The sequence below is a fragment of the Python bivittatus genome, unplaced genomic scaffold (assembly GCF_059951505.1).
Source record: "Python bivittatus isolate LINGU-HERP-01145 unplaced genomic scaffold, Pbiv_v1 ctg000020_np1212, whole genome shotgun sequence".
In the NCBI taxonomy this organism is placed as follows: Eukaryota; Metazoa; Chordata; class Lepidosauria; order Squamata; family Pythonidae; genus Python; species Python bivittatus.
In genome coordinates this window covers 2,361,275-2,379,140 of record NW_028277030.1, presented here as the reverse complement: position 1 = coordinate 2,379,140, position 17,866 = coordinate 2,361,275, and the positions used below count along the sequence as shown (strand labels likewise).

Here is a 17,866-nt window from a genome sequence, read left to right as displayed (position 1 = left end):
AGAGGGCTTAATGTGATTAAAGAATCTCAGATACGCAAACAGACTTTCAGAAGTGTATTTCAAATAATATTTTTGTCAATTAAAAACCAACAACACTGACAATCTGGAAGTTCCCTCTGCTTATGAATATTCTGTATATACATTATTGAGTATAGTACAAATTATTATATTTTTTATTCCAATAGAATGAGTCCACATTACAACATTTGCAGAACTGTAGAAGATTCAAGGAATTGCAACAAATGCTAGAAGAGCTGAAGAAACAGGAAACATTATTAAAAAAATATAACCAATTTCCCTCAAAAAATAATTATGCTAACTTAACCTTTACAACTGATACTGTAAGATTGCATGTGGAACAACAGAAATTGGAAAACATCAGAGAACAGCTGGTTCTTGTTGCTGCATATCTTTCTGAGTTCATACATGAAACTATAGACAAGTGAGTATTTTGTAAGAATTCTCTTCATTTTAGAAACATCTTCTAGAAGTTGGAGAAACAATTCTAATAGTTGGACATGTCGTCTACACCTTCCAGAAAATACCAGTCCCTCTGGAAAAGAATGTTAACTGCAATACCTGATACTACAGTTCAGATTAGTGATAACATTGATTAACCAGAAAGCTTGAATTCAATGATACATCTAAGTGTTTTCTTTACTGAATGCTAACTGCTTTCCAGATTTTAGGCAAGTGTTATATAAAGATTCCAAGTTGCAGAAATTTCCCCTGGCCAAAATCTTTTTGGCCTGACCACTCCCCCATCCCCTCTGCTTGAAATAATGCTTCCTCTCCTCAGCGGTTAGGCTTTAAAAAAGTTTCCAGTGTAGTTGATGGATGCTGTTTTAAGGCCTAACAGTCTGCTGTACAGGTAGTCCTTAGGTTACGATAATTCATTCAGCAACCATTCAGAGTTATGGCAGCACTGAATAAGGAGGACTTACAACAGGTCCTCAAAGTTTCAGCTGTCTCAACTTCCCTGCGGTCACATGATCATGATTTCTGACAAGCCCTGCTGGCTTCCCATAAGCAAAGTCAATGTGGAAGCCGGCAGGAAGTCAGAACCATCTGAGGACCTCGCTTAACGACCCACATGGCTCTCATTTGACACTGTCAACTGGGACTGCTGGAATTGCCATCGCTAAGTGACAGGTCACATAAGGTTGCGCTTTATGACCATGTTGCTTAGCAGCAGAGTTCCCGGTCCAAATCACTGTCATAACCTGAGGACTACTTGTAAGGGGAATTATTGTAAGTGGCATGAATGCAGAGTGTGAATGTGGTTGGAATTTATTGGTGGGCATGGAATATGTAACTGTCAATGTTTACAGTGGAGTAACCCCCACTTACTTTGGGCTGGTCCAACCATTGTTGTGATATACTATTGATGCCTTTGTCCTTTAGCCAAAATAAATTCATTACATCTAATGTAGAAAAAAATGGCCCTTGGTTTGGTTTGCACCCTCAAAATAAGGATGAATTTCCTGTCCATGAGAGCTATTAAGCAGTAAACAGCCTGCCTCCTGGAATCATGAATGCTCTATCACTTGAGGTTTTCAAGTACCTCAAGTTGGACAGGAAGGTCCCTTCCAACCCTGTGATTCCTTTTTCCTTCACTACAGTATATGGATTACTCACGCTGTACTCTCTCATACAGTATGCAACTGGGGTAGAATCACACAATACCTACCTTCCTAGGCAATAATTGGAAGTAACTGGACATTATTATATATCTTTGTTCACTAAATGAGAAAGAATTTTGTTTTTAATGTTCTGTTTTCCAACAAAGGAAGGTGTCTTCAATTGTTTCATGGAAACTATATAAGCATATTAGTACAAAACAATTTTTGAGGTTGGCTCAATTTTTTTCATGACTTTTTATGACTACTGAATTATTCCATATAAGATCAGCTAATTGCTTCTAGACAAACTTAATATCTTTATCCCAAGTTGCTCAGGGACAAAATGTACAGAGTTATATATATGTTCTTTGGAATAGCTACTTGTCTAATAACTACCTAGAATAATTTTTTTCTGCATTGTATTTAACAGAACAGTAAATTGGTCTGCATCAAATGATGAGATAGTTGCAGCCTTACTTCATGTACTTGAAATTAAAGAATTACTGGCTTCTTCCAAATCTGGGGTAAGAGGGTGCATTTTCTTTTCATAAATAATTATTTAAACTTTAATTACAGTTTACAGAAAACCAGCTGATTTTTTGTGTCTTCAGTGGGATAAAGTATCTTTAAATTGTCACATCAGTTTTGAATTAGTACTATGTATTTTTTTTTTTTTTGGTCTGCGCTCAGTCATTACCGACTCTGCAGTGACTGCTTGGATGAGTCCTTGCAGTTTTCAAGGCAATTGTTTTTCGGAAGTGGTTTGCCAGAGCCTCCTTCCTAGAGTAGAGCCCAGCTGGCGAGCGCAGGAGGCGGGGTTTCCGTTGCTTCGCACCCTTTTTGGGCGCGCACGGTTTTTCGCGCTTACCGGCAATTGCTCCCGACTCCTTTTTGCAAGGCGCCGCCAGCATTTTTCCTCCCACCGGAGTGAGAGTACCCATTTATCTACTCACGTGAGTTTTCGACCTGTTGGGTTGACAGGAACTGGGGAGGAAACAGGAGCTCACCCTGCTTAACGCGAAGGCTGGACTCGAACCGCTGAAGCGTCGACCATTTCTGGCCGGCAACTTTCAGCGTCATTAAGCCGCTGCACCACCGCGTGCCCCAGTACTATGTATAGGCAGTTGAAAAAGACAATTTGGAGTTCTCTGCTCAGGTTTTTAGTGTATAGCAATATAGATCCATATTAAAAATGGCAAGAAAATTTTAAAAACTCTTAACAATAGCAACCTAATTTTCCAAGCTTTGTAGTTTGAAAGGTCTCTTTGGCAGTCTTAGTATAAACCTATATCCTGTCCTTTAAAACAGTAGATTGCCTAAAATAAGTTCTAACATCTGAAAGATTTTTCTGCCTGAATAATGATTCAATAAGATAGGAATTCTCAGAACATAAATTTTGGAATAGTTGTAACACAACGTTTCAAAGAAAGTGAGCGTTGTTTATCCCCTGAATCTTCAGTTAGAAAAGTAGCACATTAGGTAAGGCCTTGAGGAAACAGATAATGGATATTGGGAGGCTTTGAACAGCATTCAGTATTCTCAATGGAAGATTTCATGTCTTGGACTTTTAGTTTATCAGTACATTATTTGTTACTTTACTACTACTGGTTATCTGAAAACATAACTGAATTTGAAAGATGCTGACCATGAGATATACATTTTAACAGAGATAATCTCTACTACAATGAATTCTGTATAATAAAAGTATTTCTAATTCTTTAGGCCACTAGAGCAAATATAGACCTCATATGTGGTATAATTATCCCTATAAAAATTATTATTCTTATACTACTATAATACTTTATATTATTATATAATGTATATATTATATAACGTTGTATAATTATATTTATACTATTTTATTACAAAAAAATTAAAAGGTCATAATAAATTACTATTTTCCCAAAACTGTTCCATGGGAACATTATTTCCTATATTTACTCAGCCAGATAGACAGACAGACAGACAGACAGAGGTAGTCCTTGACTTATGACGGCATTTGGGACTGGAATTTCCATCACTAAGCAATGTGGTAAAGTGTGATGTCACATGACCGCATTGCTTAGCAACGGGAATCCTGGCAGTCCCAGTTGCTTTCATTAACCAAATCCCACGGTCGTTAGGTGAGGCATCTTCCTGCTGGCTTCCCACAACCAAGTCAGTGGGGAAGCTGGCAAGAAGTTGCAAGTCCTAGGTGGCTTGCAAGCAGACCGGCAGGCAGGTAAATGGCTGCTGCTAGGTGGGGGAGGGCACAAGGGAGTGCACAAAGGTGCGAAGCGTGGCGAGGGTTAGAGATGGTATGCAAGGGTGGGAGGGAGGCTTGAGGAGAGTGTGTGGAGGTGCACAAGGGTGCAAGGGAGGTGCAGCAAGGGTGCATGAAGGTGTGAGGAAGGTGTGGCGAGGGTTGGGGAAGATGCAGGGGTGCGCAAGGGAGACATGGCAAGGGTTAAGGAGATGCACGGGGGTGTATGAGTGGCTGGCGTGAGCACAGAGGGGCTGAGGGAGGGTGTATGGGTAGGGGAGACTTACCTCAGCAACTTGCAACCTTCCCTGCCGGTTTCCCCATTGTCTTTCTGGGGAAGCTGGCACAAAAGGTCGCAAATGGTGATTTCATGATTGTGGGGCACTGCAACTGGTCGTAAGTGCGAGCCAGTAACCAAGCGCCCAGATTACAATCACACGATCATGGGGGTGCTTGAACGGCCAGAACTCCAAAGACCAGTCATAACCACTATTTGTTCAGTGCCATTGTAAGTTTGAACAGTCACTGAATAAATGGTTGTAAGTTGAGGACTACTTGTATTTATTCCAGCAAATCTTCCCTCTAGGTATTCTGTAAATGTGGTTTGGAATCCAAACCAGTTAATTATGTTATCACAATAACATTTTTCAGTATTAAATAAACTAACATTTGAAAATTATTTAGGCTTTGATGAGAAACTTCCCATATGCAATGAAATATTTTCAGCAGTGAACAATTCATGGCCTGTAGATCAGATATGGCCCTTCCAGGGCTTGTTGCATAGCTGAAATTCAACAGCAAATGTCCAGTGAATGTGGGAATGGCGTCTGGAAAGCAAACTGCTCCCATTCTCATACTTACCCCCACCCAGCACCCATCTCCACACACAATATTGACTGAAAAATGAGTCAGTACTGTTCCATCTAAATTTGACAATTTGCTGTTGAATTTCACCAAAGCAATTATTTAGCTTTTTTTTACAATTTTAGGGAAGATTAAAAATAGGGAGCATTTTGCCTCTCAGAGCGCTCCCACCATTCAGTTAATTAAGTACCATCAAGGCAGGGTGACCTGTGGTGACTGTAGGGGCCCATGTTTGGCATCTTGATCTTGTCTTTAGCAACTTGTAACTCTTCCAGAGACATTCCAGTAATCTTTTTGATCCTCTCCATCCACTGGTAAACCACTTCTGAAATCTTGCCAAGAAAACTGCAGGGATTAGTCCAGGCAGTTGGCAAAAGTTAATACTGACTTGAAGGTACAAAAAAACACAATGTCCTCAGGAAGTTATTCAGTCGTCTTTTAAATTCATCTTTAGCAGATTGATTTGCCACAGTGGATTTAATTTTTTTTAACATATATTTGAATGCTGTTGAATTAAAATCATGTTTTATTGTATGAAGTTTTTATCAAGTTATTTTTAAAATGTTACATTTAGTTTATCCCTACAAGTATAATTCACTCTATGCAAGCATCAGAAAGGAATAACCAGGATAAGCATGGTTTACAGAATGGTTTGAAAGCAACAAACTATGACGCAACAAAAAATTTTGTGATGGAAAACAAGCTAACTGTGATGCCTTCCAGTCTAAAGGTAAACATTCTGTGAATACTGTAACTGTATTTCAGTTACTTTTATCCATACAGTACATAGTTTGGGAATGAAAGGAAAACAGGTTGGGATTTACTGTGCTTAATATGGAACAGGGGAGTTTTATTTTCAGCTGAAATCTCAAAACAAGTAGTCTCTGATTCATGTAGTATTTAGAGTCAGGAATGTATAAAAAAGCCAAGGTGAATTCTCTTTATCACATGAATATTTTGAGTCTTCTGATTATAAGGAAAAATACAAATTTGGGATTAGCTGCTGCTCTATTTTTTTCACTCCAGAGACCTATGTTGGATGCTATCTACCACCTAAAATACAGACAATTTGGCAGAAGGGACGGTTTTTAAATATTTTTGAACACATAATCCTCAAAACATTGAAACAGATCAGTTTTGTTTTAATCCACCTGCATTCTTGAGGAGTAACTCCCAGTTACTGAAAGAAAATTCCACAATAAGTCCAAACTTCCTTCTGATAAGAATGATACAAAAGTTTAGGTCTTAGCACTCACCCAGAGTTAGTACAACTCTGAATATTAGCAAAGCATGAATATAGGTTTACTGCCCCTTAAGAACAAAACATTCAGCTCATTAGTACTGTTGGATCCAGCCCTTATTTTGTATGCCTAGGTGACCTCTGAGATACAAAGGACTTTTTACTTATTAAGCTAAAGGACCACTCAGTGACCTTTTGAAGTTACAACGGTACTGAGTGGTACTTATGACTGAAGTTCCGGCCATCCCAGCATTCCCATGGTCACATGATCGCAATCCAGGCGCTTGGCAACTGGCTTGCACTTAAGATTGCAGTGTCCCACATCACGTGATCACCATTTGCAACCTTCCCTGCCAGCTTCCCACAAGCAAAGTCAATGGGGAAGCTGGCAGGGAAGGTTGCAAGTTACTCTGGTAAGTAGTTTGCACTCCTGCAGCTTTTCCCCTGGAGGAGCCCAGTTATGGAGTACAAGATACTCCGTAGTGTGTGTGCCCACAGCAACCCCCCATAGTGGCCACCTGCACACCCTCCCCCACCTGGCAGCAGCCGCTGTTGGCCCCACCATGCTCATGCCATGCTGTACCAGCCACCTGTGCATTTGGCAGCAGTCATGCCACGCCAGCCCCTCACACACCCTACCCCACCTGATAGTAGCCATGCCCTGCCATGCTCACACCAGTCACCCACACATCCTCATACAGTCTTGTGCACCCAGCAGCAGCCACCCCCAACCCCACTGCACTTGTGCCACGCCTCAACAGCCATCCATGTATCCTCCCCCACTTTGCAACAGCCACTCCTGGCCCTGCTGTGCTTGTGCTGTACCAGCTACCTGCCCTCATGCACCCTCCTCCACCCAGCAGCAGCTGACCCCACCACATTTGCACTGTACCTCAACAGCCACCCGTGCACCCTTCCCCACCGAGTAGTAGGCATTTACCTGCCCGCTGACCTGCTTGTGTGCCGTCTAGGACTTGTGACTTCCTCACAACTTCCCCATGGACTTTGCTTGTTGGAAGCTGGCAGGAAGTTGCAAGGAGGTCCTCACTTAACAATCCATGATCCTTGCTTAATGACAACCATAGGGAGTGCCACGGTTGCTGTTGCTAAGTGATGTGGTCAGAGACATCACACTTTACAACTGCATCACTTAGCAATGGAAATTCCAGTACCAATTACCGTCATTAAGCACAGACTACCTTGTAATTATCAAAACTCCAAAAGATTTTCTTTGTTTTGTCCAGCATAAAACATCTTCCATAGATTGAAGCAAATTAAACATAAATAGATCACAGGAAATATTTCTGTCAATAGTTTCTTAGCTCCCCATAAGTAAAATTATTTTGTTTTTTCTTTATTTAGATGCAAAAGCTGTATCGGAAGTATTTGAGAGCTGAGAGTTTTAGGAAAGCCCTGGTTTATCAGAAAAAATACCTTCTTCTGCTTCTGGGTGGATTTCAAGAATGTGAGCAAGCAACATTGTCCCTAATAGCACGCATGGGCATTTATCCTTCTCCTCCTGATCTGAGTGTTTCTGAATCACGAAGCCATTTTTTTACCAAGTTCAGATCTGCAGTCCGAGTAGTCATTGCAATATTAAGGTAATTAATCTATAGCACTTTGAAGAAAGCACTGAAGGGTTTACGTCAATTATTTCCTATTGTTGGTTTCCATAAGAGACTATGTCTGGTGAATAAAAGTTCCTTTAAGTCCAGTTGAAATAATGGGATTTAAAAGGTTAAGCAACCATTAACGCTTTAGTCCGTTTGTTTGTGTCTTCCCTTCCCTTCCCTTCCCTTCCCTTCCCTTCCCTTCCCTTCCCTTCCCTTCCCTTCCCTTCCCTTCCCTTCCCTTCCCTTCCCTTCCCTTCCCTTCCCTTCCCTTCCCTTCCCTTCCCTTCCCTTCCCTTCCCTTCCCTTCCCTTCCCTTCCCTTCCCTTCCCTTCCCTTCCCTTCCCTTCCCTTCCCTTCCCTTCCCTTCCCTTCCCTTCCCTTCCCTTCCCTTCCCTTCCCTTCCTTCCTTCCTTCCTTCCTTCCTTCCTTCCTTCCTTCCTTCCTTCCTTCCTTCCAGCAAGTTTAAGAAAGCAATACATTATGGTTAGACAGCACTTGTACTAAACTTTGATACTCAATATTTAGTATAGAAATATTATCTTGTGTGTTGTTTTAATTTGCTCATTAATGTCTGTCTTTTTCTATCTCCCAAGGTTGAAGTTTCTGGTGAGAAAATGGCATAAAGTAAATAAGAAAGAAATGCTGCCGGAAGCCATTTCTTCTAGCCTTGGACACAACTCCTGTGAGAGCTTTTTCTGATGAATCCTCTAGATCTTATGCAGTTCTTTAGTAAATCATCTCTATTAAGTAAACTGAAAAGTAATGTAATGATATATCTATATGATTCTGTTTTGCTACTATTGAACAAGCAAAATAAGATTTTATTATGCTGCAGAAATCATAAAAGCATAATTACTAACAGAACATACTCTTACTTTTCATAGTTGTTTAAATTTTAAAAAACCAGTTCTGGAAATGATATGAGATGGAGGCTGTTAGAGAGCAATGGAGAGATTCAGTGGATGGCTTAGCTGCCTTAAGTTGGTGGTTTTTTATACAGCATGATTATATCCGTATGAAGATCTTGTTTGGGGAGATGTGTTACTTGCCTATAACAAATAAATACATTGCATTTCTTTTCTATGTACATTTTGATAAAATAATTGGAATATTTGCTCCAATTATAGTTTTGATTCAGTTTTACTAACTTGATTTGGATAATATGAAAAGAGCAAATGACTGTTGCAGGCAAATTGGTATCTGTATGCCAATGTATGCTATGTTCTCAACATTTACTGTCAAGTGGACACTCACTGACAATATTAAAATCTTAAAGCTACTGTTTATTTTTCTACATAAAAACACTCTAAATTAATATATATCTTAATTCAGAGGTTTTCAGACACCTCATAATAAAATTAATGTCATTGAGGTTTTTTATGTATATATCAAATAAAACAATGATTGAATCTTTTAGTTTCATATATGACATTTTTACTGGACATAATTACACCGTCACATTTCAACTAATATTTTAGTGGGAAATATGAAGTTGCTTAGTTCTGAACAGTTCTTAAAATCTGTGTATGGTGTTAACATAGCAACTCTCCCTTTTTACTGCATGTTTATTTTTGGATTGATATTTGATCCTTATAAAACCAGCTATAGAAAACCATGAATTTGGTATTGGCTTTTCCAGGCAGAATGGGAATGAGTTCTGTCAACATTACTGCTTTGTGTGCTCAAGTAATATCTATATCTATATCTATATGATCCCCTTAAATTTGCTTATTGCTGCCCTTTTGGGATAGCAGTTCACAGTTTGAGAATTCCTGAGTTAAATTGTGTTTCCAATAAATTCTAAGCATTACTAAGTAAATGTTCATAACCAGATTTTTTTTTTAAGTGTTGGTAAAGTCAGCTTTGTATGTTCTTATACTTTCTGATAGTTTAATAGATGATTATATGGTAGAGTCTAATGGACTTATTGATATGACTCCCAAATTTAATAATTTTACTTGGTCATATTTTTTTTCAGAATACATAGTTTTTATTGCACAGTAGAATTTACTTTATTAATCATGCTTCTTTTTTTTCTTCATTTGCGGGGAAATGACTATAACCTGAGATTCTCACAGTACAGATTAAAATGAAACACTTTATATTGTTTAAAACAGATCCCATAGCTAGTATAGAAGTACTAAAGCAACAACAGCCCTTCCCAGGTTATGCTACTGAAGAAGGTGAATACAGAAATAATCACACAAGACTTGCAAACTGCACACCTAAATCCTTACACCATTTACATAACAGGTTAGTGCAGAACTTACTTTGTTGTATTGTGTCTTCTGCAGGATTATTTTTACTAACAATATTGTATTATAAAACATGTTTATATTATGCTTCAATAGACTCATGTTCAGCTCTATGTGTTAACAAAACGTGTGTTTATCTATACCAAAAATATTTTAGCTACTTCATTTTACAATTATTATTCTAATTTCCATTTTCATCAACAGTATAGCTTCAACGGTATAATTACAAGTACTTGTTGATATGAATACAGTACGAATAAAGTTTCCTGTCAAACTTGGTGTACCACAGAAATTAAGAAAATGAATCTTCTCTTTGAATATTTGTAGTTGCTATGAATTTGATTGGCCTTAGTCAAGCCATGTCTGTCCTATCGCATATTACCTATCTTATAGGTCGAATCCCTTTTTTACAGTTCCTAGAATTCCCTCCAATCATGCAACTGTTGAAAATTAGCATGGTTTCCAACCATGTTGATTTAGAATGTACATGAAAATAATGGCAATAATGAAATAGTTTTAACATAGTTTTAGAAATGCACATATACCTTCAGTCCCACAGAAATATAGAAAAGCTTGCCTGAACCATGCTACTACAAGGATCTATCCAGTTAACATCATTATCCCATTCATTGCACCCCTCAGCCTCATCATCAGTATTAAATGTGGTAGATGTTCATTCAATCATAGCTTATCCCTGGTGGAAGGATTAGGAAAAGATAAAATATGTAATCAGCTCTGCTCTTTAAAAAAATTACAAATAATTAAGCTTAGAAAACTATTCTTGTTCTTCTATGAATTGGTTTATTGCTGAGTCTTGGTGAAATTTCCCTTTCAAAAATAAAAAACCTATTTATTTAAATATTTAGCAGGAGGTGTCTACATTTTTCATATATTTAAACATACTATTTTATTTTTTGTAGTTTTTTTAAACATAATGATAGTATAATTAGAGGTAAAAAATACAGTATCATTATCCACTTTAGCTAGCCAGCTGAAGCAATAAATGCTTCTATTAGTGTACTTTCATAAATAATTACTATTATGTCTTATAACCTTAATACATGCTTTACTCTGTGCTCAGGCATGGTTGGCATAGTTTCTTTCTTATCTGCAGCAAAAGAGTATCTTCAGTTTAATACATGGGAAGCAATCTATTATATACAGTGTGTTTCATCCACAGATGTATTTGAAGTTCTCAGAATTTATATTGAGTCTAGTTTATTTAGATGCTGATATAAAAAGTTACTATTACAAACTGATAGTTTTCCTACTTATGCCATATGTTTCCTTATATTGTGCCATATAATTTCTTGATTACTTGAAATTATGATTTGGATTACAGCTTTAGCTGATAGTATCATAGATTTTGAGGGGGCATTACAAGCCATCTAATCTAACTATATAATCAGTGTCTGAAATCCTGAGGAAGCATAATGTAATCTCAACCAATGGCTGTCTAATCCCTGCCTGAAAATTTACAGCAATGGTGATACCTTAATATACTACTGTTTCTTTATACTTGCATTAATCCATTAAATCACTGTTTTGTTATATGGAAATTATTATCTTATATATATAGTTATATATAATTAATTTTTAACTCAATAATGAATGAGCTTCAGGAATGTAAAGAACTTCCTTTGTTATGGAAAGAGGATTCTGATTTATAAAGAAGGAAATGACTTACTTTGAACATAGATTATAAGATTTTTATGGCAATATTTGTGAAGATAATAATTTTTTTTTTTAACTGAAATGACACACCCTGATCAGACTGGATTTGTTCTGAAGAGATACATGAGAAGTAACATCATATATATTTTGAATGTTATCAAAAGATAAATCAGAAAAACAAAAAAAGGGGCTATGATTTTTCTTGATACAGAGAAAACTTTTGACAATTTAAAATGGTGTTTTATGCTTGCAATTTTGAAAATGATGAATTGTGGCTTTAGTTTTTTCATATGGATGCAGTGTATTTATAAAGAACAAGAAGACAAGATAATAGTAAATGGCTCTCTATCACCATAATGTACCATACTGAAAGGGGATGAGACAAGGTTGTCCCTTCATTTTTATTGGCACTAGTGTCAGATTCAGCCCAGCATGGCCAAGCAGCGGCACTGTTTCAGTTTCACCGCCGCTAGTCAGTTTCACCGGGAAAGGTAAACAGGCAACTGCAGGTCAGTTGCAAATGCAGCAGGTGGCGGCAATTAACCCAGGGCAAGAACAAAGGGAAACAGATACCTTGTAACACAGCCAGCTTCCCCAAACGCCCCAGGCAATGGTAACCACGATACTCAAGGAACTCGGCAATCCAGCAACGATCAACAACCAATTAAAAACCTCCGGTTTTACCCGCAGAAGAAAAGCTCCACGAGCACGGCGATTATGAGACAAAGGAAGCAGGCTGAATCTGCCATTAGGAGAAGGGAGGGGGAACTCAATGGAAGGGTGACCCAAGTATGGGCAGAGGCGGAAGCCAAGGGTACTGCGAGGTCAAGGGGGGAAATCCCATATAAACATTGTAAGGAACGTGCCAAGCCAATCCTGGCTTTGTCTGTAACCGTTACGCATTACACCCGAGTAAAGTAACTTTCGTCAAGGTTTTTATTCAGCGTTGAATGCAGCGATCCTTATAATTAGTGCCATTGGCAATTAATATATTTCAAGAAAATAATATTTCAGGAGTTAAACTAGCAACTCAAGAACACAACTTATATACTGGTGATGTTGTACTCAGAGTTACTCAAAGATTCTTGTACTGTTGACGCAATATATGCAGCAGTATGGTTCTGTATTGGGTTATTGGATCAATAAGATAAATTCCAAATATTGGCAAGAGGAAAAGCAATGCCTGCATCTAATAACAGGTTTAACCCTAACACTAGGAATTTGTTTGAAAAAAAAAAAGAGGATTTATTTTAAAATAATTATTCACAGATCTAGAAAAAATACAATAGTAGTTATCTCCAGAAGGAAAAAACAAAATTGTCTTGGTTAGGAAGTATTGTGGCCATTAAAATAAATATTTTACCAAGACCTAATTTATTGAAAACAAGATATTGTAAGGTTTGCAACCCTAAATCCCAGAGAAATCCAATTCCAAGAATTCAGGAGGAGGCTCTTAGAAAGAAACAGCACTTTATTCGGCCGAGTAAAAGAAGCTGGGTGGTCAGCAACCCAAAGCATAGGCAGCAGATATGCCAGGGTGTGCCAGGCCAACGGAAATGCAGACTTAGTTTTTATAGTCTTATAGGGGCAAGAGATTGCAACACACAAGGCAGTTTGAACCGGTTTAGCTATAGACCCTTTCCTGAATACCCTCAAGGTACACAAGGCAGTTTGAAAAGTTTAGCATACCCTCAAGGTACACAAGGCAGTTAGCTGTAGACCCTTTCCTGAATACCCTCAAGGTCTCCTGTGTCCTAAGAATTAAAGATTTTACAGGATTTGAAGAACGAGGTAGACTGGCAACTCCAAATTTTAAAACTGTTTTGCCATGTCAGTTGCTTACCATGGATTACAGAGTGGATTGTATCTCCTAATGGCCCAGTTACCTCTATAGAAGGGGGAGGACTTCTAGACTGTCTGCATAAATATTTCTGAATTGAGACAACAGAAACAAACAATTTATAAGAGAGATGCAATAATAAGCCATGTATTGGATGTCTGGAATAAATACAGGAAAATAATAAGTCCAGTTTTTCCCGTCTTCTATTAAATGTTTATTTTTATGAAGAAAAAAGCAAAAGAAATTAACTCAGTGGAGAGATAATAATTTCGATTATAAGAGTTAATTATTAATAAAATTTTAAAAAATGAGATTCTTAATTCACAATGGCTTGGTCCACCAGACAGGTTTCAGTGTCTTCAGATAAGTAGTACAGGATTAAAAGAATGGAGAAACAAGGGGAACTCTTAGGGATTTGATTGAATTTGAAAGTCTTATAATATGTAAGAATCTGCTGGGCTTTATTTATAAATTGCTGGTGCAATATGACTCAGAAACCGAACAAGTCAAAGATTGTATAATTAAATGGATTTAAGATGCAAGAATATATATGCAACAATGGAAATTTCAATGAAAGAATATTATATAGAGAAAAAAATGGTATAAGATGTTTTATTGTTGGTATGTTACTCCAGTTCTGAATGCTAAAATGGATAGTTCATTTTCTAAAAAATGCTGGAAATGTAATGAGCAGGTCGGATCATTTTTCATATCTGGTGGCAATTTTATAAAGCTCAACAATTTTGGAAAATTGCATACTAGAATAAACAAATCTTAAAAGTCGAATTCCATTTCAACCTGTGATAGTTTTACTAAAGTTTACTAAACTATATATTCCCTCAGAGTTTACTGAATTAACTTTGTATATGCTAATTGGTGCAAGAATACTATATTTTATTGATAGACCTTAGATCCCTTCTATGGAAGAACAGCTAAGTTATGGGAGCATGCTTCAGCATCTAGACTAACTTCGTATCTTAAAAGTAAATCTGACAACACAGTTAAATTCAAATTATAAACCATTCCTACACAACAGTTCAGTACAGTACATGGATTTGTAACACATCCATAATTTGGGTTTCTCTCTGCCTAAAGTCTATATTTCAATTTTATAGTATTTTTAAATTAGAATAGACTTTTAGTAGTATGGACAGAATTTATTGTAGTTCATAATCTCATTTTATGATCTATATTGTGTTGACCATATTTATGCTTTGCTTAGAGTTTAATAGCAATTTTCAGGCATTTAAAACAATGTAATATACAGTCGTGTGAAAAAGAAAGTACACCCTCTTTGAGTTCTATGGTTTTATGTATCAGGACATAATGAAAATCAGCTGGTCCTTAGCAGTTCTCAAAAGTAGGTAAATACAACCTCAGATGAACAACAACACATGACATATTACACCATGTCATCATTTATTTTACAAAAAGAAAGCCAAAATGGAGAAGCCATGTGTGAAAAACTAAGCACACTCTTACTGCTTCCATAGATATGAAGAAGCTAAGTAGCAGCCAGGTGCTGCTAATCAAATGCCCTTGATCAATTGATCATCAGCAAGTGTGACTACCTCTATAAAAGCCAAAATTTTAAAGGTTTGCTGGTCTTGAGTATTGAGGTATGTGTTAACACAATGCCAAAGAGTAAAGACATCAGCAGTGATCTTAGAGAAGCAATTGTTGCTGCCTATCAATCTGGGAAGGGTTATAAGGCCATTTCCAAACAATTTAAAGTCCATCATTCTACAGTGAGGAAGATTATTCACAAGTGGAAAACATTCAAGACAGTTGCCAATCTTCCCAGGAGTGGATGTCCCAGCAAATTCACCCCAAGGTCAGACCATGCAATGCTCAGAGAAATTGCAAAAAATCCAAGAGTTACATCTCAGACTCTACAGGCCTCAGTTAGCATGTTAAATGTTAAAGTTCATGACAGTACAATTAGAAAAAGACTGAACAAGTATGGTTTGTTTGGAAGGGTTGCCAGGAGAAAGCCTCTTCTCTCTAAAAAGAAAATAGCAAAGTTTTAGGTTTAGGTTTGCAAAGTTGCATATGAACAGATCACAAGACCTGGAACACTGTCCTTTGGACAGACGAAACCAAAGTGGAGATATTTGGCCATAATGCACAGCGCCACATTTGGCGAAAACTAAACACAGCATATCAGCACAAACATCTCATACCAACCGTCAAGCACAATGGTGGAGGGGTGATGATTTAGGCTTGTTTTGTAGCCACAGGACCTGGGTACCTTGCAGTCACTGAGTCGACCATGAACTCCTCTGCATACCAAAGTATTCTAGGGTCAATGTGAGGCCATCTGTCCGACAGCTAAAGCTTGGCTGACATTGGATCATGCAACAGGACAATGATCCCAAGCACACCAGCAAATCTACAACAGAATGGCTGAAAAAGAAAAGAATCAAGGTGTTGCAATGGCCCAGTCAGAGTCCAAACCTCAACCTGATTGAAAAGCTGTGGTGGGACCTCAAGAGCTGTGCATAAACAAATGCCTGCAAACCTCAATTAACTGAAGCAATGTTGTAAAGAAGAGTGGCCCAAAATTCCTCCACAACGAGGCTGACAAAGTCATAGAGAAAACTTCAAGTTATTGCTGCTAAAGGTGGTTCTAGAAGCTATTGAATCATAAGGTGTTCTTAGTTTTTCACACATGGCTTCTCCATTTTGGCTTTCTTTTTGTAAAATAAATGATGACATGGTGTAATATGTCATGTGTTGTTCATCTGAGGTTGTACCTACCTACTTTTGAGAACTGCTAAGGACCAGATGATTTGTATTATGTCCTGATACGTAAAACCATAGAACTCAAAGAGGGTGTACTTTCTTTTTCACACGACTGTCTATCATTATTCACAATCCATATACCAGAAAGTTTGGTGTAGCCAGTTTGTTGTAGTGGTTAAGGCTTCAGGCTAGAAATCGGGAGACCGTGAGTTCTAGTCCTGCCTTAGCCACAAAGCCAGCTGGGTGACCTTGGGCCAGTCACTCTCTCAGTCCTAGGAAGCAGACACGGACAAATCACTTCTGAAAAACCTTGCCAAGAAAACTGCAGGGACTTGTCCAGGCAGTCACCAGAAGTCAAAACTGACTCAAAGGCACACATATAAACACATACCAGAAAAGTATAATCTCTCTGACATTTGTAAATCTCTTGTTCATTCATTTGTATCCTACTCTTCTATCACATTCTTTGGTTCTTTTCTGTTTCTATATTTTCATTATTTTTATATTGTATAGGTCTGCTAGTTTTACTTCACAAACTTCATCAAAAGATCCTGAACATTCATTAACTGAATACATTGTGCACTTGGAGGCCATTCAGGAAAGATTAGGAATTCTTCTGCCAGGTAACTTCATTTTGATAAATTCTGAATCACAGCATTTACCTGTTTTAAATCATACTCAGTAATCTTAGTATTGACGTAAAATCCAATCTTGTACAATTTTTTTAAAGGATAAGTAACATAACTTTTTAAAACTGAGACTGATACAATTTACTGACTTGGGTGTGAACACTGTAGAACTCAGTTTAATTCAATGATTTCCTATTTTCCTTTATCTTCTAGAGAACATTTAAAAGCTCCTCTCTAGAAGTTCAGTCAAATTGATTAATCAATTTTGGGAGAAACCAGTATAACAAGCTTTCTTCCATAGAAATTCAGTAGAAATTACAGGTAATCCTTGCTTAACAACCATTCATTCAGCAACTGTGGGGAAAATAGGAGGAAGGAGTATTAAGTATGTTCGCCGCCTTGAGTTATTTATAAAAATAATAAAGGTGGGATTAAAAAAAAATCTAAAAACAAAAAAAAACCCTGTTCAAAGTTACAGTAACGCTGAAAGATTGGTAGTTACAGCTGGTCCTTAAAGTTACAGCCATTGCAGTGCCCCTGCGGTCACATGATCAAAATTTGGGTGCTTGGCAGCCCACTCACATTTATGACTGCAGGTTGTGCTTCAACTACCCCTACCCGCATATCTCCCCCCCATCTCTACCCTTTTGTCCACCCTGAACTCTGCTGCCCCTAGCTGACCTTCACTGTTGAAGACTCGGGAAGACCATGTGCGGCCAGCAGCTGCCTTGTGAAGGGCCAGGCCAGGCCAGGCACGCCTCATCAGCAGCAGGAAGAAGTAGATGGCGAAGGTCAGCTGGGGGGTGGCAGGAGCAGTGGAGTGCAGGGCAGACAAAAGGGCACAGATGGGGAGATAGGCAGATGGGAAGAGTTGAAGTGGAGGTGAGCACAGCAGAGCAGAAGTGTGAGGTCCTGGCTTAACAACGGTGTGGTCCTGGGCTAATGACCGCAACCGGGACTACCAAAACTACCATTGTTAAGTGATGCAGTCACATGATGTTTTGCCTAACAACCCTCATTGCTTAATGACAGAAATTCTGATCCCAGTTAGAGTCATTAAGCAAGAACTATCTGTACAGTCCTATGCTATCTAATTAATATCACAGTATCAGTAATTCACCATACTTAAGAATACAATACAA

At 38.0% G+C, this 17,866-nt stretch overlaps 1 protein-coding gene across 4 annotated transcripts in view; it reads left to right on the top strand.

The window, feature by feature from the left end:
* PCNT (pericentrin) overlaps positions 1 to 17,866 on the top strand; it is a 97,395-nt gene that overhangs the window by 72,869 nt on the left and 6,660 nt on the right. For all 4 annotated transcript variants that reach the window (XM_088133309.1, XM_088133306.1, XM_088133305.1 and 1 more), the window contains 7 exons: positions 186 to 442; positions 2,053 to 2,146; positions 5,303 to 5,458; positions 7,331 to 7,569; positions 8,175 to 8,263; positions 9,699 to 9,834; positions 16,609 to 16,718. In XM_088133309.1, coding sequence (XP_087989435.1) covers positions 186 to 442; positions 2,053 to 2,146; positions 5,303 to 5,458; positions 7,331 to 7,569; positions 8,175 to 8,263; positions 9,699 to 9,834; positions 16,609 to 16,718 — 1,081 coding nt within the window. The remainder of the gene's footprint in view (positions 1 to 185; positions 443 to 2,052; positions 2,147 to 5,302; positions 5,459 to 7,330; positions 7,570 to 8,174; positions 8,264 to 9,698; positions 9,835 to 16,608; positions 16,719 to 17,866) is intronic.